A 22,148-nucleotide genomic window follows, 5' to 3' on the forward strand; every position below is an offset into this window, starting at 1 on the left:
TGAATGAATGAATGAATAAAACTAAAATGAAACTAAAGTAAAACTAAAATAAAATTAAAATAAAACTAAAATGAAACTAAAATGATAAAATAAAATGATAAAATAAAAAATAAAATAAAGCTGGGATATGCTCCAGCAACTGCCCCGACCCATGTGAGGAAAAGTGGTAGAAAATGAATGAATGAATGAATAAAACTAAAATAAAACTAAAATAAAACTAAAATGATAAAATAAAATATAAAATAAAATATAAAATAAAATAAAGCTGGGATAGGCTCCAGCAACCCCTGTGACCCATGTGAGGAAAAGTGGTAGAAAATGAATGAATGAATAAAACTAAAATAAAACTAAAATAAAACTAAAATAAAACTAAAATAAAACTAAAATAGAACTAAAATAAAACTAAAATGATGAAATAAAATAAAAAATAAAATACAAAATAAAATAAAATAAAATAAAGCTGGGATAGGCTCCAGTAACCCCCCCGACCCATGTGAGGAAAAGCGGTAGAAATGAATGAATGAATGAATGAATAAAACTAAAATGATAAAATAAAATGAAATAAAGAAAGCTGGGATTGGCTCCAGCAACCCTCGTGACCCATGTGAGGAAAAGTGGTAGAAAATGAATGAATGAATGAATAAAACTAAAATAAAACTAAAATAAAACTAAAATAAAACTAAAATAAAACTAAAATAAAACTAAAATAAAACTAAAATAAAACTAAAATGATAAAATAAAATATAAAATAAAATAAAGCTGGGATAGGCTCCAGCAACCCCTGCGACCCATGTGAGGAAAAGTGGTAGAAAACGAATGAATGAATAAAACTAAAATAAAACTAAAATAAAACTAAAATAAAACTAAAATAAAACTAAAATAAAACTAAAATAAAACTAAAATAAAACTAATAAAACTAAAATAAAACTAAAATAAAACTAAAATGATAAAATAAAATAAAGCTGGGATAGGCTCCAGCAACCGCCCCGACCCATGTGAGGAAAAGCGGTAGAAAATGAATGAATGAATGAATAAAACTAAAATGATAAAATAAAATAAAGCTGGGATAGGCTCCAGCAACCCCTGTGACCCATGTGAGGTAAAGTGGTAGAAAATGAATGAATGAATAAAACTAAAATAAAACTAAAATAACACTAAAATAAAACTAAAATAAAACTAAAATGATAAAATAAAACTAAAATGATAAAATAAAACTAAAATGATAAAATAAAACTAAAATGATAAAATAAAACTAAAATCATAAAATAAAACTAAAATCATAAAATAAAACTAAAATCATAAAATAAAACTAAAATCATAAAATAAAATAAAATAAAGCTGGGATAGGCTCCAGCAACCGCCCCGACCCATGTGAGGAAAAGCGGTAGAAAATGAATGAACGACTGAATGATTCCGCAGAATTATTTTTTAAAGTGACAGCCGCTTCTCGTTGTGAAATATTCATACCCCCCCCATACCCCCACCCCAACCCCCCACCCGCGGCGGCCCCGGCGTCGGGTGCGTGCGGCTGCTCTCGTCTCCGAAAGAAGCCCCCGCTGTTTTCACAGACAAACTCACGGCGTCGGAATGCAGCCGTAACAGGCGGTACCAGCGCCAGACTCAACCGGCTGGGGGGTTGGTGGGGGGGGGGGGGGGTGGGGGGCTTCAGTGACCTCATCCGGACTTGAAACACTATGGTGCTGCGTTGGAGTGTCCTTCGACCCTTTTCACACTCGTTCAACTTTTCAACCTTGAACTTTTCACTGCACGACTTTACCTTTTTTTTTTTTTTTTTTTTTTTTAATCGGGCTAATCTCCTTCCTTCCTTTTTTGCTCCTTTTCCTCCCGACATGCTTAATCCCTTTTTCCTGCCAATGTATGTTTTCCCTTTTTCCGCCCAAAGCCAAGGTCCTCACCCCTGCCTCTTAATATCCTTTCATGTCATTCCGGTAATCACATTGACGCTCATCTACATCACTATCGTTTTGTTGATAATAATTTCACGTAAATGTCCCATATTTCATCACAAAATTAAAAAAAAATTATAATAATCTCAGAATAATCTCGGAATAAAGTTGGCTATTTTTAACAAAAAAAGGCGTAAATTAATGAGAACAAAGTCATAAATTCACAAGAAAAAAAATAAAATTTATGAGAAAAAAAAGTTGTGAATTTATGAGAAGAAAGTTTTACATTTACAAGAAAAAAATGGAAAAATTCATAAAAAAAACTACATTCATGCGGAAAAATTTTTTAATTAATAACAAGAAAGTTTTACAAGAAAAAAAAACTAAATGTATGAGAAAAAACATATATTAAATAACGTTACCATATATGAAAAAAAAACATGTATTCATGTATTATATTATGACTTTAGTCCCATAATATTTTTATTTTGCTCTCACAATTTTATGACTTAGAAAATATTAACATTTCAACTCTACGCTATTAAAATGGCATTATTGTTTTGTCATTATTTGTGTAAAATTGCAAAAATGTTTTATTCATAAATATTATATTATTATTATGATATATTATGACTTTATTATATTATATTATATTATATTATATTATATTATATTATATTATATTATATTATATTATATTATATTATATTATATTATATTATATTATATTATATTATATTATATTATATTATATTATATTATATTATATTATGACTTTATTCCAATAATATTTTTCAATTTCTTTTTTTTTTACATTTTCCAAATTTTTGTTCTTGTTAATTAAAAAAATATTCCCATAATATTTGGACTTTATTTCAATAATATAACATTTTACAAACTTTTTCTTGTTAGGTTACAGCTTTTTTTCTTTGAATATCTTGTCTTTTAAAATGACTTTTTAATTTTTTTTTTTTAATTAAAAAAAAAAAAAAAATTGTGAAATTATAATTTTAGAATACAACTTGATATATTACAATATGAGTTGAAATTGTATTCCTAATATCACAAAGCTTATATTATTGTTATATATATATTTTTTTCACCCGAATGGCCATGGCATCCTTTCCTGTTTCAGCCAGTGTCCCTCCCTGGAAGAAGTTTGCACCCCCCCCCCCCTCCCCGGCTGTAAAAGCGCAATATGAAGTCATATTCTCAGTTGTAAATTTCCTGGGGTGCTTCCCACCAAAGATGGGGAAGCGTGAGGTTCAGGTTGCCAGATCCATCTTCCCTCGGACAGATTTGTGTGGCGGCTCTAAATCTACGACGGCTCCTCGCATTAGACTTGGAAATCTTGGCCGTTTCCATGAAATTCAATTACACGCCACTTATCGTATGTGTCAAACGGCCCCCTCGGTGGCCGCCGCTTCCCGGCTGTTGGACCGCCTCTTGATTTACGAGAGACCGCCTGGTCCTCGTTTATTGCTTTTTTTGTCACACTTTTAATCACACGGCCTAAAATATGCTAGCCGATGACCAACGTTAACACTTTTACACCCACGCACTTAGCCTGGATAGAGTTACTTGGTCCTAAAGTTGCCCCCCGTCCTACATTTACAACTTTTACAGAAAAATTAAAGGGTGATTCTATATAAGTAAAAAAAAAAATTTCAATAAAAAAATTTTTTCAATTAAAAATTTTATTTTTTCAAAATATTTTAACTGTCGTCTTAAAAAACTTTCATTTGTTTTTATTATGAATTTATTCTCGGGATGCCTGATAATTTTTAAAAAAAAGTGTATCATTTGTATCAATTTTGTTCTTTTTCTAAATTTTCTTAATTTTTTTTCTCCAAATATTTCAACTTTTTTGTTAAAATATCTTTCATTTGTTTTTGCTACTTAAATTTTGTCCTTTTAATATTATGAATTTATTCTCGGGATGTCTGATAATTTAAAAAAAAAAGTATATCACTTGTATCAATTTTGTTCTTTTTCTCAATTTTTTCGATTTTTTTTCTACAAATATTTCAACTTTTTTCTTTAAAAAGAAAACTTTCATTTGTTTTTGCTACTTAAATTTTGTCCTTGTAATATTATGAATTTATTCTCGGGATGCCTGATAATTTAAAAAAAAGTGTATCATTTGTTCAACTTTGCGCTTTTTCCTAAATTTTCTCAATTTTTTTTTCTCCTAATATTTCAACTTTTTCTTGTTAAAATATCTTTTATTTGTTTTTGCTACTTAAAATTTGTTCTTGTAATATTATGAATTTATTCTCGGGATGTCTGATAATTTAAAAAAAAGTGTATAATTTGTTCAACTTTGCGCTTTTTCCTAAATTTTCTCAATTTTTTTTTCTCCTAATATTTCAACTTTTTCTTGTTAAAATATATATATATTTTTTTTCTACTTAAAATTTGTCCTTGTAATATTATGAATTTATTCTCGGGATGTCTGATAATTTTTTTAAAAAGTGTATCATTTGTTCAACTTTGTGCTTTTGCTCAATTTTTGTGATTTATTTTTTCAAATATTTCAACTTTTTTCTTAAAAAAATCTTTAATTTGTTTTTGCTACTTAAATTTTGTCCTTGTAATATTATGACTTTATTCTTGGGATGTCCGATAATTTAAAAAAAAAGTGTATCAATTTTGTTCTTTTTCTCAATTTTCGCAATTTATTTTTTGAAATATTTCAACTTTTTTCTTAAAAAAATATGTTATTTGTTTTTGCTACTTAAATTTTGTCCTTGTAATATTATGACTTTATTCTTGGGATGTCTGATAATTTTTTAAAAAAGTGTATCATTTGTATCAATTTTTTTCTTTTTCTCAATTTTTTCAATTTTTTTCTCCAAATATTTCAAATTTTTTCTTTAAAAAAAGTCATTTGTTTTTGCTACTTAAATTTATGTCCTTGTAATATTATGAATTTATTCTTGGGATGTCTGATACTTTTTTTAAAAAGTGTATCATTTGTATAAATTTTTTTCTTTTTCTTAATTTTTTCAATTTTTTTCTCCAAATATTTCAACTTTTTTCTTTAAAAAAATCATTTGTTTTTGCTACTTAAATTTATGTCCTTGTAATATTATGAATTTATTCTTGGCATGTCTGATAATTTTTTTAAAAAGTGTATCATTTGTATCAATTTTTTTCTTTTTCTCAATTTTTTCAATTTTTTTCTCCAAATATTTCAACTTTTTTCTTAAAAAAAATCATTTGTTTTTGCTACTTAAATTTATGTCCTTGTAATATTATGAATTTATTCTTGGGATGTCTGATAATTATCGGGCTGTATCAGCATGTGATATCGGTCGATATCGGTATCGGAAATTGAGACTTGGAAAATATCGAACATAGCGACTTTATTCGCATAAAATGACAAAATGATATTTGTTGATTTTTGTTTGTTTTAGACTTTTATAAATAACAAGTGAGGCCTTATAGTTCTTGTGTGGGTGATGTTGTGGGGTCTTTTGTGACCTCTTGGGTTGACTTTTGGCAAACTCCTCATAACGCTCCATAATTATGTGGAATTTTGTTAGGTTTTGTCGAGTTGCATCTTGGGTTTGTGGAGCCACTTTGGCCGTACCCCCCAACCCCCGCCCCCGCCCCCGCCCCCGCCCCCCCCAATGGCGATAGCATCAGTCCACAGCTCAGTGTGGAGTTGAGAGGATCATAGTTGTTTGCTGATTGCCTGATGTTTGCCGAGGATTAGCGGCTAAGTACTTCAAAACCTCCATCAAGGAGGCTGACTTTTCACCAACATCTGTCCATTTTGTTTGTTTGTCTCTTAGTCCGTAGAATCAGGCCTCACAGCTAGGAGACCCCGGTTCAATTCCACCCTCATTTCTCTTTGGGGTTTGCATGTTCTCCCCATGCATCCGTGCTTCCTCCTTCATATTCCAAAAACATGCTAAGTTAATTAGCGACTCCAAATTGTCCATAGGTATGAATGTGAGTGTGAATGGTTGTTTGTCTATATGTGCCCTGTGATTGGCTTTTTATTATTTTATACCATAATTTCTGGTGTATAAGATACACAAGTCCGTGAGGACCAGGCAGCTCTTTATTTGACGGGGGAGCCGATCATGAGCTACGAGAAAACCCAATCGGTCATGACTCATTGTAATAGTCTGAGTCGGCTAAATTCATCACACAGCAACTTAACACTCAAAGGGTAGGTAAGAAATATACAATACAAGTACGATTTCTTTTTAAAATTTTATTTAAATATGGATTTGAAGGGCGGCACGGCGGTCGAGCGGTTAGCGCACAGACCTCACAGCTAGGAGACCAGGGTTCAATTCCACCCTCGGCCATCTCTGTGTGGAGTTTGCATGTTCTCCACCGTGCATGCGTGGGTTTTTTCCGGGTACTCCGGTTTCCTCCCAACATTCCAAAAACATGCTAAGTTTATTAGCGACTCCAAATTATCCATAGGTATGAATGTGAGTGTGAATGGTTGTTTGTCTATATGTGCCCTGTGATTGGCTTTTTATTATTTTATACCATAATTTCTGGTGTATAAGATACACGAGTCCGTGAGGACCAGGCAGCTCTTTATTTGACGGGGGAGCCGATCATGAGCTACGAGAAAACCCAATCGGTCATGACTCATTGTAATAGTCTGAGTCGGCTAAATTCATCACACAGCAACTCAACACTCAAAGGGTAGGTAAGAAATATACAATACAAGTACGATTTCTTTTTTAAATTTTATTTAAATATGGATTTGAAGGGCGGCACGGCGGTCGAGCGGTTAGCACGCAGACCTCACAGCTAGGAGACCATGTTCAATTCCACCCTCGGCCATCTCTGTGTGGAGTTTGCATGTTCTCCACCGTGCATGCGTGGGTTTTCTTCGGGTACTCCGGTTTCCTCCCAACATTCCAAAAACATGCTAGGTTAATTAGCGACTCCAAATTGTCCATAGGTATGAATGTGAGTGTGAATGGTTGTTTGTCTATATATGTGCCCTGTGATTGGCTGGCCACCAGTCCAGTGTGTAACCCCCCCCCCCACCCACACAGTCGTCCCTCTACATTAGCTAAGACAAACATTGCATGACATGAGGTTATCCTCTCATTTAGTGTGGAAGTGGTAATTTTTTTGCTTCTTTTGAAAGTCTTTTTTGATCTGAGAATAAGTTATTTGCAGGCTGACTGGTTAGCTTAGTAGGTGGCTATGCTAGCAGTGTTGATCCTGTTTCATTATGTTTGAATATATTTTATAAATTCATTATTAAATATTGTCATTACTCATGTAAATAACTATAAATATGCAATTATTTATATATTATTTAATTTTTTTCATTATGTATAAATATATTTTATAAATTTATTATTAAATATTATCACTGCTTATATAAATAGTTATAAATATACAATTATTTATATATTATTTGAATAAATTAGTTTAATTATGTATTAATATATATTATAAATTCATTATTAAATATTATCATTACTTATTTTTTATGATAAAAAAATATATAAAATAAAATTATATATTATTTGAATAAATTCGTTTAATTATGTATTAATATATATTATACATTCATTATTAAATATTACCATTACTTATTTTTTATGATAAAAAAATATATAAAATAAAATTATATATTATTTGAATAAATTCGTTTAATTATGTATTAATATATATTATAAATTCATTATTAAATATTACCATTACTTATTTTTTATGATAAAAAAATACATAAAATAAAATGTAAATATATAGAGAGTAAATATGTAACAAATATATATATTTTTAAAAAATTTTGGTAGAAAATGAATGCACACAAATACATGATCTATAATAAATAAAAGTGAAATTGGACGATAATCCGTTGTTGGCGGCACCGTATCGCTGCTCTACACCATAGTTTGACGGTTAGAATCCTCACCGTGAGCGGTTAGCTGATCCGGTTACCTTCTCCAGAAGGTTTCTATTAGAGGCGGGACGGCTTGAGTCAACATGGCGCTCACGGAGGGATCACACACTCCCGAACCCGAGAAGACAGATGGAGATAATGAAACATCTGCCTGGGAGCTTGAACTCCAAACAAGCATCGAGCTTACGCTCGCCTTTTTTTTTTTTTTTTTTTTTTTTTTGCCTCTTCGCTTGCCGAGTGATGTGAACCCTGTGATGTCGGCGTGCACGCTCGCCTGATTTTTTTCCACGCGTCTGCTCGTGCGTGAGAAGCACCTGAGCTTTGAAGGCAACAAAACGAGTTGTGTTGTTGTGCTTTTGTGTGTTTAAACACCACGAAAAAGAGAGAGAGAGAAAGAGAAAGAGAAGATATCATTCCAAGGGATGCCATCACTTTGATCCCGATGGAATGTCATGAATGTCCTGCTCTTCCTGGTTTAGAACATCTGAGGTCCAAACCCAGGTGTGGATGACATCGGAGCGGTCAGACTCCCGTCATTTTGAAGGATAGGTCGTCATGTTAAACATCCTGCTGTCCGCGTTGCTCGATCCCGACAGGCGCTTGAGGAGCTTCAGAAGGAGCGAGAGATTGGCGTCCATTCTAGTATGTATCATCATCATCATCATCATCATCATCTCCTTTAGCCCAAAAAAAAAAAAAAAATCAATCTCGCGGAATTCAACGGATTCAGTGTGAGTGGGAATTGTTGTTTGATATTTGTTATTGATTTTTTTAATTGAGTTTTTAATTTTTTTACAAAAAAAATCTTTGACAATTGGGACCCCCTAAAATGTTCTTAAGCCCCCCTAAATAATTTTATATTTTTTATTGATTTTTTTTCTTTTACAAAAAAAATGTCTGAGAAATTTTATATATAATAGGGCCCCCCTAAAATGTTCTTAAGCTCCCCCTAAATAATTTGATATTTTTTATTGATTTTTTTTCTTTTACAAAAAAAATGTCTGACAAATTTCATACATAATACCCTCCCCCAAAATGTTCTTAACTCCCCTTAAATTATTTGATATTTTTTATTGATTTTTTTTTCTTTTACAAAAAAAGTCTGACAAATTTTATATATAATAGGGCCCCCCCCAAAAAAATGTTCTTAAGACCCCCCTAAATTATTTGATATTTTTTATTGATTTTTTTTTCTTTTACAAAAAATGTCTGACAAATTTCATATATAATAGGACTCCCCTAAAATGTTCTTAAGCCCCCCTAAATAATTTGATATTTTTTATTGATATTTTTTTCTTTTACAAAAAAAGTCTGACAAATTTCATATATAATAGGCCCCCCCAAAAAATGTTCTTAAGCCCCCCCTAAATTATTTGATATTTTTTATTGATTTTTTTTTCTTTTACAAAAAAATGTCTGACAAATTTCATATGTAATAGGGCCCACCAAAATGTTCTTAAGCTCCGCCTAAATAATTTTATATTTTTAATAATTTTTTTTATTTAGGGGGCTAAATAATTTGATATTTTTACTGATTTTTAAAATCTTTTTATTGATTTATTTTTTTTTTACAAAATAAATCTCTGTCAAATTTCATATAATAGGGTCCTTTAAAATGTCCTTAAGACCCCCTAAATAATTTGATTTTTTTTAACTGATTTCTTTTTATAGATTTTTTTTAGTTTTTACAAAAAAGCAACCCCCCTAAAATGTCCTTAAGCCCCCTAAATAATTTCATATTTGTTATTGATTATTTTTATTGATTTTTTTTTTTTACGAAAAAATCTCAGACAAATTTCATGTATAATAGGGTCCCCCAAAAAAGTTCTTAAGTCCCCCTAAATAATTTGATATTTGTTGTTGATTTTTGAAATTGTTTTTTTTATTTTTTACAAAACAAATTCCCTAAAATAGGGACCCCCTAAATAATTTGACATTTGTTATTGATTTTTAAACATTTTTATTGATTTTTTTTATTTTTTACAAAAAAAACTCTGACAAATTTCCTATAATAGGGCCCCCCTAAAATGTTCTTAAGCCCTCCTAAATAATTTCATATTTGCTATTGATTTTTTAAAATTGATTTTTTTTTGCAAAAAAAATCTCTGACAAATTTCCTATAATAGAGACCCCCTAAATAATTTGATATTTGTTATTGATTTTTTTAATTGATTTTTTTTTACAAAAAAATCTCTGACAAATTTCCTATAATAGGGACCCCCTAAAATGTTCTTAAGCCCCCCTAAATAATTTGATATTTGTTATTGATTTTTTAAATTGATTTTTTTTACAAAAAATCTCTGACAAATTTCCTATAATAGGGCCCCCCTAAAATGTTCTTAAGCCCCCCTAAATAATTTCATATTTGTTATTGATTTTTTAAACTGACTTTTTATTTTTTTTTTACAAAAAAATCTCTGACAAATTTCCTATAATAGGGACCCCTAAAATGTTCTTAAGCCCCCTAAATAATTTGATATTTGTTATTGATTTTTTTAATTGATTTTTTTTTTACAAAAAATCTCTGACAAATTTCCTATAATAGGGACCCCCTAAAATGTTCTTAAGCCCCCCTAAATAATTTCATATTTGTTATTGATTTTTTTAAACTGACTTTTTATTTTTTTTTACAAAAAAATCTCTGACAAATTTCATATATAATAGGGCCCCCCTAAAATGTTCTTAAGCCCCCCTAAATAATTTGATATTTGTTAATTTTTTTATTGATTTTTTATTTTTTACAAAAAAATATCTGACAAATTTCCTATAATAGGGACCCCCTAAAATGTTCTTAAGCCCTCCTAAATAATTTTATTTTTTTTCTACTAAATTTCTGCTAAGCCCCCCCTGCCCTCAGAACCTATAGTGACACCCCTGGTATAATTATAATGCTGGATGTAGTTTGCACAGCAACATTACGGGCGGCCATTTCTGATTTCCCCCCCTGCTTTTTCTTATGTTAAATTGTTTGCCACAACAGAAGTAAATTATGAAACAATGCAAGCTGACATTGTTGTATCCTGTGGGGTGGGGTCGGGTTCAGGAAGTGGCAGGAACTTTGACTCAATGGCTTTTGTGGTCTCCTGTGAGGGTGACTTATCGGCCCGCCAACATGAATGTAGCATTGTAGCATTGTAGCATTGTTTTATGTGGTTCTATGCGTCTTATTTGTGAGTGTAAGGAACCATATTGTCCTTTGCTGCATCATTCTAATGCAAAACGCTTGTGTAACAACACCTCAGTAACATCACTGCATAGAAAGTAAGCATCCAGGGGTGGGTGGATCGATACAAATATCGATTATGTCGATATCAAGCGACGGATCGATAACAGAGCGATTAATTCCATTAATAACATGTTTATGCCTTTATGTTTGTCTGATAATGTTTTTTTTTGTCAAGCTTGGAGGTTTCGGATTTTGTTCGGCGGTCCTTGAATGCACCGCAGCAAGAGTTTATTTGACAATGAAAGTACTATGTACTTCTTTTCATCCAGTATTGTGTATTAATCACGCAGTAATGGTGAGGACCGATATATTTTATACTTAAAATGTGTTGAATAATGTGTGAGGTTATTATTATTATTTTAATAATTATTATATTTTATTAGGATTTTATTATTATTATCTTTGGCCTGTGTTTTCTTACGATTTTAATCTTAAATTAAAGGAAAAATTGCTCAGAAATACTGTCCCTGTAATTAAAGTGTTTTATTATTTTAATTTATTATTAAATTTATTTATTCATTATTATTATTATTATTATTTTAATTTATTATCTTTAATTTATTATCTTTTATTATAATTTTATTATTATTATTACTATTATTAATGTAATGAAAGTGTATTATTTATTTTAATTTATTATAAAATGTATTCATTATTATTATTTTAATTTATTATTAAATGTATTTATTGATAATTATTATTATTTTAATTTATTATCTTTTATTATTATTTTATTATTATTATTAATGTAATGAAAGTGTATTATTATTTTAATTTATTATAACATTTATTCATTATTATTATTTTAATTTATTATTATTATTATTATTATTATTATTATTATTATTATTATTATTATTACTATTATTATTACTATTATTATTATTATTATTATTGTTGTTGTTGTTATTATTATTATTATTATTATTATTATCTTTTACTTATTATCTTGTGTATTCTTACGATTGCAATAATAAATTAAATGAAAAATTGCTCAGCAATACTGTTCCTGTACCTGGTTGGTATCGAATCGATATCCACATTTGCAGTATCGCCCGCACAGAGCATCCAACATCAGCGGGGACAGCGGCGTAGCTGCTTCTCATTGTATCGCCGCGACCCTGTGTCCCATGAGGTAACAGGGGTTGTAGACGTCCTGAAAATTATTAAAATATACAAAATAAAAACCAAACCGCCTCCAAATGCAAACAGACATGATTGTTAAGAATTTAATTTTATGCTACGTACGTTTTTGTTGCATTTGTACCGTTAATGCGCAGTGTCCTCGTTGTTTTTGAATCGGCGCTCCCCCATGCTTGTGCAAGTGGTACGGTCCACATAGCCTCCACAGTGAGCACAGCGAGAGCAGGGAGAGGTTTACCCCCGCCTGCCATTGCTGTTAGCCGTCGTCATGATGCCTTCTCTTCCCAACTTTTCATCCCGGAGTGGACGATAGCTACTAAAAAAATCATTAACACAAAGCTAACTTAATCCTTGGCGTGTGGCTTTTTTTATTTTTATTTTTTACAAGCTCTCTATTTTTCTATGTCTGGATATCTGACTGCACTGCCGTTATTAACACTCACTCCAGTCACCGAAGAGAAGATAATGAACTTTGGACTTTTTCGTGCCATGTTTCCTGGATAAAGTCAAATAACACAGCGGGGCCCGGCGTGGCGGCAGCTGGGCGACAATTCAACCGGAATAGCACACTCGGCCGAGTCGCCATCAAAACAAAGGCAAGCCGGGGGAACGTTAAAGCTGTCACTTCGGAAGTCTTAACAGGACAGCAAAATGTCCTCCAAGGCGTCAAATAAGGTGTGTACACGCTCGGGAAAAATAAGTGTCCGTGGCTTTTCCACTCGGGACAGTTTTTTTTAACCGTAATTCCACATTAGCGTGGCGGTAGAAGTTTTGCTAGGTGCCTGTGTAAAAAGTGAGGCCAAAGGCGTAGGGGCACCGTGGTTGTTTGTATAGCTTCAAGGTTGTTTTGAAATCTACACTTTGTAATACATCTTCTTAATCAGACACGATCTTTGTGTTGAGTGTGACTTTTACTAATGTGGTCCATTTGATAAGATGCCGATTTTGGCTGATGATAATATCGGCCTGCTGTGTCCATGTGGCATCCATTAATACAACCTGTTGATTTTGCAAGTGTCCCTGAGAATTATTGGATGCAAATAATCAGCCTTGAAGATGAAATAATTGGCTGTATTAAGTCATTTTTGTCACCGTAATACAAATATAACAAAAATAAATAAAAATGTTTACATAAAAGTTTTTTAAAAAGTGAGAAAAAAATGTAAATAAATTACAATAAAAATAACACAGCTTCTTATGTACAGTATGTGGTATAATTACTAAAAAAAAACACAGTAAATTTGTAAATATTTTAAGAAAAAAAAATTATCTTGTGGGCTCTGAGCCTGGGGTAAAGGCCAGGAGGAGGGTTCACTCTGTGCATGCACTGGTTTTTAGCACATTGGAGTTATATTGTCATATATATATATATATATAAGATAGCTGTGTTATTTTTATTGTAATTTATTTAGATTTTTTTCTCACTTTTTTTACTTTTTATCTAAACATTTAATTTATACTTTACTGTCTCGAGGCATGACAACAAAATATCAATTAATTATATCTATATCTAACATCTTAGTATGTTAGATTTGTATTACGGTGACAAAAATCATCACCAAAAATGACTTTTTATACATATATATTACTGTATCTTTCTTAAAAGTAATGTTAAAGTCTGGTCTTGTCTTGTTCTCCTCCAAAAAAAAAAAAACACAGTAAAGTTCTAAATATTTTTAGAAAAAAAAATAACTGTTTGTGGGCAGTAGGTAATGATAAATTCATTAATTAAGCACATCATAAATTAACATGAGCTGGATAATTTCTGTTTTTCTCATCTCCCGCCTCCCAACAACCACGAGGCGGGTTCACTCTGTGCACTGGTTTTAGCACCATAGAGCTATATTGTCATATATATATATATATATATATTATTGTATCTTTCTTAAAAGTAATATTAAAGTCTGGTCTCTCTTGTTCTCCTCGAAAAAAACCCACAGTAAAGTTCTAAATATTTTGAGGAAAAAAAACTGGGGTAATGATAAATTCATTAATTAAGCAATGCCTCCCAACAGCCAGGAGGAGGGTTCACTCTGTGCATTGGTTTTATTAGCAACTTGAAGCTATATTGTCATATATATATTATTGTACTTTTCTTAAAAGTAATGTTAAACTCTGGTCTCGTCTTAGCATACACCTCGGTTAGCATACACCTCGGTTAGCATACACCTCGGTTAGCATACACATTGTTTAGCATACACCTCGATTAGCGTACACCTCGATTAGCGTACAACTCGGTTAGCGTACAACTCGGTTAGCGTACAACTCGGTTAGCGTACACCTCGGTTAGCATACAACTCGGTTAGCATACACCTCGGGTCTCGTCTTGTTCGTGTATCGCCTGGTCTCGTGACCCCCTTCGCTATTAGCATCAACATGTAAGAAGCTAATAGCGCTCCCATACTTTCATTGTATTTTTAGAATGCGCCGAGGGCGAAAGTAGTCCTCAGGCCACACTTTGGACACCGTTGCTGTACATGCTATTATCTTTGGTGTGAAAAATAATTCTGTGAAAAATACATTTCCCAACTATTATATTAGCATTGGAATATTAAAGTGTGAAAAGTATATGTAAATTATTATTATTATTTCAGTTCCCATGCCACACTATTGTGTTGGGAATGATATATATTTTTTTACATGTGTGAGTAACCACAGTTTGGCGTTATGATGTCACTGTAATACTTTACTTTACAATACTTTAGTCGAGTTAGAGGAAGTGTTTAGTAAACATAGAATGCCGGAGTGTATTTTTTTAAGTGGGTCAATCCTCTTATTTACGGCTGCATATTTAGACGGCCATGTGTGTTCAATAGTCCCCGGCCGTGTGCGGACTTATGTTTTTTTTTTTTTTTTTTTTTTCTCCCTCCACGTTGACAAGCGAGGAATGTGCTGTGTTTGTCTAACAGAGGTGGTGATATTCAGGCTGGGTCGGTTGTTCCAGTTAGACGAAACCGGCTCTGTCAAACTGTAATTGTGGTGACGTCGCGACGTACGCTCGTCGTCGTCGTCGTCGTCGGGCTTCCGATTGTAAACCGCTTGCTTGTTTGTAATACGTCAAATATGTTTTATGCCGTGGGTGTTATCTCTTTTGCTGTTGTGTTTATTGGCGCCGTGTTCTAAAAATGTTTTGAGTGTTCCTCGCCAGTTCTACATGATAAACGTCACATTTCATGAAAAAAAAAAACAACGCAGTACGGATACTGCTATTTTAAATGGCAGATGCCGTCATGTAAATAAGACCAATAAAATAACACTACTTAGTATGTTTAATAAAAGGGCAAGGTACAGTGGAAAACATATTAGGTTGATCCTGCTTATATCAACAACCTGTCCAATGTGGACTCACTCATCAAGTACTGGGCTTATTACAGTGGGACCTTGGTTAGCATACACCTCGGTTAGCATACACCTTGGGTAGCATACACATTGTTTAGCATACACCTTGGTTAGCATACACATTGTTTACCATACACCTCGGTTAGCATACACCTTGGTTAGCATACACCTCGGTTAGCATACACCTCGGTTAGCATGCAACTCGGTTAGCATACACCTCGGTTAGCATACACCTTGGGTAGCATACACATTGTTTAGCATACACATTGTTTACCATACACCTCGGTTAGCATACACCTCGGTTAGCATACACCTCGGTTAGCATGCAACTCGGTTAGCATGCAACTCGGTTAGCATGCAACTCGGTTAGCATGCAACTCGGTTAGCATGCAACTCGGTTAGCATGCAACTCGGTTAGCATACACCTCGGTTAGCATACACATTGTTTAACATACAACTAGGTTAGCATACACCTTGGTTAGTATACACCTCGGTTAGCATACACATTGTTTAGCATACAAGTCGGTTAGCATACAACTCGGTTAGCATACACCTTGGTTAGCATACACCTTGGTTAGCATACACCTCGGTTAGCATACACATCGGGTAGCATACACCTGTTTAGCATACACCTGTTTAGCATACACCTCGGTTAGCATACACCTCGATTAGCATACACCTCGGGTAGCATACACATTGTTTAGCATACACCTCGATTAGCATACACGTCGGTTAGCATACACCTTCGGTAGCATACACCTCGGTTAGCATACACCTCGGTTAGCATACACCTCGGTTAGCATACACCTCGGTTAGCATACACCTCGGTTAGCATACACCTCGGTTAGCATACACCTCGGTTAGCATACACATTGTTTAGCATACAACTCGGTTAGCATACACCTCGTGTAGCATACACCTCAGGTAGCATACACATTGTTTAGCATACAACTCGGTTAGCATACACCTCGGTTAGCATACACCTCAATTAGCATACACCTGGTTAGCATACAACTCAGTTAGCATACACCTCGGTTAGCATACACCTCAATTAGCATACACCTGGTTAGCATACACCTTAGTTAGCATACACCTCGTCAACTGAGTCTCTGGTGTACAGTGTATGGATTTTAGGCCGTATCCGTATTGTTCCCAGTCCCGTCCGTCCTGGTTAGCATAGGGCTTACTCCGCTATTTAGGTGTGTTATAGCCAAGAAAACACTTTTATTGTAGAAAGTGTTGCTTAGGTCAAGATGAAAACCTTCATCTTCCAAGGGTTTGACATGAAGGGTTTTGGCCGTGTATGTTTGACCTTGCTGTTGTAGACACTAAAAAAAGACATAAATGTTAAACCATCTAGTCTTGAGGCTTGTGTTTTGAAAAAAAACAAATATAAAGAGTGGAAAATACATTTTGAATGCATTTGAGGTGTTGTTAATTAGTGTTGCACAGTGGGCCAAGAACAGCCTCTGCTTTGCTTTGATGATTACTCGTCTCCATTTACATCACTGAAGGAGGGAAGTGTAATTAGACCACCGATTGCGTGGAGGAACACGGCATAATGTTGTTTTGGTTCACGGTGAGAATCACGGCATATGTATCCAGTCGTAAAGAGAACACTGAACAGCTAATATCCAGTGTTTTACCAGTGTCACGTTGTTTACCTTGTTTATTTGCCGTCTTTAGTCGTCAGCCTTTATTTTAAACACAACGACACTAACAAAGAGCGGAATTCATGTCTGAGCAAAGGGCGTTTAAATGACATTAGCCACGTATACATGGACCCAAATATTCCAATTGTATTCTGTTTATTTGCTGAAACGGAAGGAATTGAACCTTTATATACACCTCATTCCCAAAGAAAAGTGCCAATCCGAATGAATATATAAACGTACCATATTTTGGTGCAAGTCTTTGAGTTCTTATGTGGTAAAGTGTGCTTATTTGTACCTATGTTGTTGTTGAAGTTCTTTTTGCTAGTAGCCACGTATACATGGACCCAAAAATTCCGATAGCATTCGGTTTATTTGCTGAAACGGAAGGAATTGAACCTTTATATACACTTCATTCCAAAAGAAAAGTGCCAATCTGAATGAACATATAAACATAGCATATTTTGGTGCAAGTCTTTGAGTTCTTATGTTGTAAAGTGTGCTTATTTGTACCTATGTTGTTGTATGAGGGTTTTTTTTTGCCAGTACCCAGAATCGAACCTTTGTACACACCTCATTCCGAAAGAAATGAACATATAAACATAGCATATTTTGGTGCAAGTCTTTGAGTTCTTATGTTGTAAAGTGTGCTTATTTGTACCTATGTTGTTGTATGAGGGTTTTTTTTTGCCAGTACCCAGAATCGAACCTTTGTACACACCTCATTCCGAAAGAAATGAACATATAAACATAGCATATTTTGGTGCAAGTCTTTGAGTTCTTATGTTGTAAAGTGTGCTTATTTGTACCTATGTTGTTGTTGAAGGTTTTTTTTTGCTAGTATCCACGTATACATGGACCCAAATATTCCTGTTTGATTATAGAGATTGGAATATTCCTTTCCATGTGTACCATTGTTTTTAGGAAAGGTCATTCGGAAAGATAAAAACTCCTCATGTAAACGTGGCTAATGATGATATCCATTGTTTGTTGTTTTTAATAACAGTTCGGATGTTCCATTGTCGCAGTTGATGTCGATACCGTGTCCTGCTGGTCGTCATGACGCCATGCTGTTTACATTGCCGGAAACAAACACGATTTGGCGTTGAGTTACATTACAAACACATACAAGTTCCGAGTTCTGCATACAGACCTTTTGATTGGACGGGTCTCCTGGGCCTCCAGGTAGGCAGGTGTAAGCTGTCGCCACGGATGAGGCGGTAGTCTCTTCCCCATATTGAAAACAACAGCCAGAGGCCATTTTTGTTCAGCAGGGCCCCAGCTAGCTGACTTGCTTGCTTGTTGAAGTGTTGTTTTGAACTCATTCTGAACTCTGGCGTTTCTGTCTATAACGTTATCCGGATACGTGATTCGCAGTTTCATCTCGAGTCAATGAGCTGTTTTGTGACGAGCGAGAGGAGAGAAACACATTGAGGCAAGTTAATAGGTCCGAGACGGGGAAAAAAGAAGAAAAACGGAATACCTTCTCAAGGATGGGGCAGGGAGGAGGGGTGAAAGTGAGAAAGCTTGGGTGGGGGCGGATCACATGGGAGATCTTAAAAAGTCAGCCTCTCCGCTGCTCTTCCATAAGCACGGTATTTGTCACCAATATCACTTTTTATAATTAACATTTATTAATCATCATTTGCAAATATTACTTGTATTAATAGTACACCTGGTTAGCATACACCTTGGTTAGCATACACCTTGGGTAGCATACACATTGTTTAGCATACAACTCGGTTAGCATTCAACTCGGTTAGCATTCAACTCGGTTAGCATACACCTCGAGTAGCATACACCTCGGTTAGCATACACATTGTTTAGCATACACCTCGGTTAGCATACACCTTGGTTAGCATACACCTCGGTTAGCATACACCTCGGTTAGCATACACCTCGGCATGGCATACACCTTGGTTAGCATACACCACGATGAGCATACACCTCGGTTAGCATACACCTCGGTTAGCATACACCTTGGGTAGCATACACATTGTTTAGCATACAACTCGGTTAGCATTCAACTCGCTTAGCAAACACCTCGATTAGCATACACCTCGGGTAGCATACACATTGTTTAGCATACATCTTGGTTAGCATACACCTCGGTTAGCATACACATTGTTGAGCATACAACTCGGTTAGCATACAACTCGGTTAGCATACACCTCGTTTAGCATATACCTCGGCATGGCATACACCTTGGTTAGCGTACACCACGATTAGCATACACCACGATTAGCATACACCATGATTAGCATACACCTCGGTTAGCATACACCTCGGTTAGCATACACCTTGTTTAGCATACAACTCGGTTAGCATTCAACTCGCTTAGCAAACACCTCGGTTAGCATACACCTCGGGTAGCATACACATTGTTTAGCATACATCTTGGTTAGCATACACCTCGGTTAGCATACACCTTGTTTAGCATACAACTCGGTTAGCATACAACTTGGTTAGCATACACCTCGGTTAGCGTACACCTCGGCATGGCATGCACCTTGGTTAGCGTACATCTTGGTTAGCATACACCACGATTAGCATACACCTCGGTTAGCATACACCTCGGTTAGCATACACCTTGGGTAGCATACACATTGTTTAGCATACAACTCGCTTAGCATACACCTCGGTTAGCATACACCTCGGTTAGCATACACCTCGGGTAGCATACACATTGTTTAGCATACATCTTGGTTAGCATACACCTCGGTTAGCATACACCTTGTTTAGCATACAACTCGGTTAGCATACAACTCGGTTAGCATACACCTCGGTTAGCGTACACCTCGGCATGGCATACACCTCGGCATGGCATACACCTTGGTTAGCGTACATCTTGGTTAGCATACACCACGATTAGCATACACCTCGGTTAGCATACACCTCGGTTAGCATACACCTTGGGTAGCATACACATTGTTTAGCATACAACTCGGTTAGCATTCAACTCGCTTAGCAAACACCTTGATTAGCATACACCTCGGTTAGCATACACCTCGGTTAGCATACACCTCAGTTAGCATACACCTCGGTTGGATAGGATTTATCCAATATCACTTTTTATAATTAACATTTATTAATCATCATTTGCAAATATTACTAGTATTAATAGTACACCTGGTTAGCATACACCTTGGTTAGCATACACCTTGCTCATGAAATGCACTGCTGCCACCTTGTGGTCATTTTAGTGGCTAAAAACTGCACCATACATGCACTCTTCTATTGTGGAGTTGCATTATCATCTCTGTGCAAAAACAAACCCTTAAAAGACATATCAATGCATCTTTTGGAGCGAATTAGTTAATAAATATAAAAAATTGAGTAAAAGGGATTTCATAGGGCTCTACACCTAGCTTAAATTAGGGTAATAGTTCGTAGACTTACGAAGTAACAGACCAAATCACACTTCCTTGTTTTCAACCAATCACTCGTCACTTCAAGTGAAGCCTACGGTGCCTTCACTGACCCAGGACTATATAAAAACACCAACACGAATAGCATTACTGACCCATAACTGTCACATAGTCCAGTGAGTAACAAAACAGCACCTGGTAATTGCTTTACATTATTTTCCCAAATCAGTCAACCTTATGTTTATTCTTGCATCTCAATTGGGGGGGGGGGCAAGGAAGAAAAAAATGTCGAAGAATGCTTTTGTTGATCGTCATTAAACGAGATAAGTATGCACAATCTAATCAACGAGTTCTTTAAATAGACATATGGCTGTCTCACGTGATGGCGACTGGTTATTTTAAACTCACTCATGGCTGACAGTGTAAAGCCTCCTTTTGGTAACTGGAACCATTCAGGTATAACAGGGGTCTCAAACTCAATTTATTTGGGGGCCACTGGAGCTAGGGTCTGGGCAAGACTGGGCCGCATCAGGTTTTCCAAAAAAACAAAAAACAAAAAACGCATTTATTAAAAACAGAAAAATTAATAAACTTTGCTTTGGTTTCGATTTTCTACAATAAAAGCTCTGATAAAACATTCCACTGTTCTCAAATATCTTAATTTTTATTTTTCTACACAAAATAGGATGAAAAATAAATAAACAAATTAAGAGTAAAGAAAATCAATCAATCAGTAATAAATAAATAAATATAATAATAATAATAATAATAATAAAAACTTAAGAAACCACATATAGTTGGTGGGTAGACATTTTTTTTCATATTAAAATGAACAAAGCATTATTAGAGCCCTGTAGACATGACAAAACACGACTATAGTCACATTTATACTCTTTTTATTTACAACATATTGCGCAACTGCAGAGTCTTGAGACACATGCTAACTCGCAAACTAGAGAGCTAGCGACCGAAACGGTAGCCTTCCAAGTTCTTTCCTTTAAACTTAAATCGCCAAAAACTTACCACTTCCACACGGATCGGGAGGATAACTATTAACAGTTATTTAACCTTTAACATGAACATTAATCAAACGTAATAATTTTTTATTCTGGGTACATGATACCATACGGCATCCATATCAAACTTACGCGGGCCGCACTAACATTAAACTTTCATATCAAGGCGGGGACCGCGTGTTTGAGACCCCTTGAGGTATAAGATCATTTGTAAATTAGACGCTAATGTCATTGTTTACTTTGTAATCGTCCATATTCATGCATATTCACATGTCACTATATATGTGTTATATGGTCGTTATATATATATATATATATATATATGGAAATCATTTTCTTGCACCTTTTGTGCAGAAATGCGGTACGTTTACACGTTCCCGCTCAAGCAGTTAGGAAACATTATGTAACCGGTTTAGGTAGGTACCTTGTTCCACATCAGACAGCCAGTCTAGCAGAGCCGGGCAACTCCTGCATCATTTTTGGCAGCAGAGAGTCGGCTCGGCCTGTGCAGGGATTTATCATTCACATTACAGGCATAAGGAATGTGTGTGTGTGTGTGTGTGTGTGTGTGTTTGTGTGTGTGAGAGACAAGAGATAG

General features: G+C 34.5%; 1 protein-coding gene across 12 annotated transcripts in view; it reads left to right on the plus strand.

Moving 5' to 3' along the window:
• Positions 1–22,148, plus strand: part of tjp1a (tight junction protein 1a) — a 130,549-nt gene that overhangs the window by 46,587 nt on the left and 61,814 nt on the right. The window contains exon 1 of one of the 12 annotated variants that reach the window (XM_078792935.1): positions 12,178–12,850. The exons of 10 other annotated variants lie outside the window; for them this stretch is intronic. In XM_078792935.1, the coding sequence (XP_078649061.1) occupies positions 12,827–12,850 (24 nt within the window). In that variant the 5' untranslated portion in view covers positions 12,178–12,826. Of the gene's footprint in view, positions 1–12,177; positions 12,851–18,480; positions 18,486–22,148 lie in introns of those variants that run through there. One more of the 12 variants, XM_078792937.1, reaches the window with a different exon arrangement.

Source organism: Doryrhamphus excisus, linkage group LG1, assembly GCF_037039965.1.
Source record: "Doryrhamphus excisus strain RoL-2023G ecotype Guam linkage group LG1, RoL_Dexc_Guam_v1.1, whole genome shotgun sequence".
Lineage (NCBI taxonomy): Eukaryota > Metazoa > Chordata > Actinopteri > Syngnathiformes > Syngnathidae > Doryrhamphus > Doryrhamphus excisus.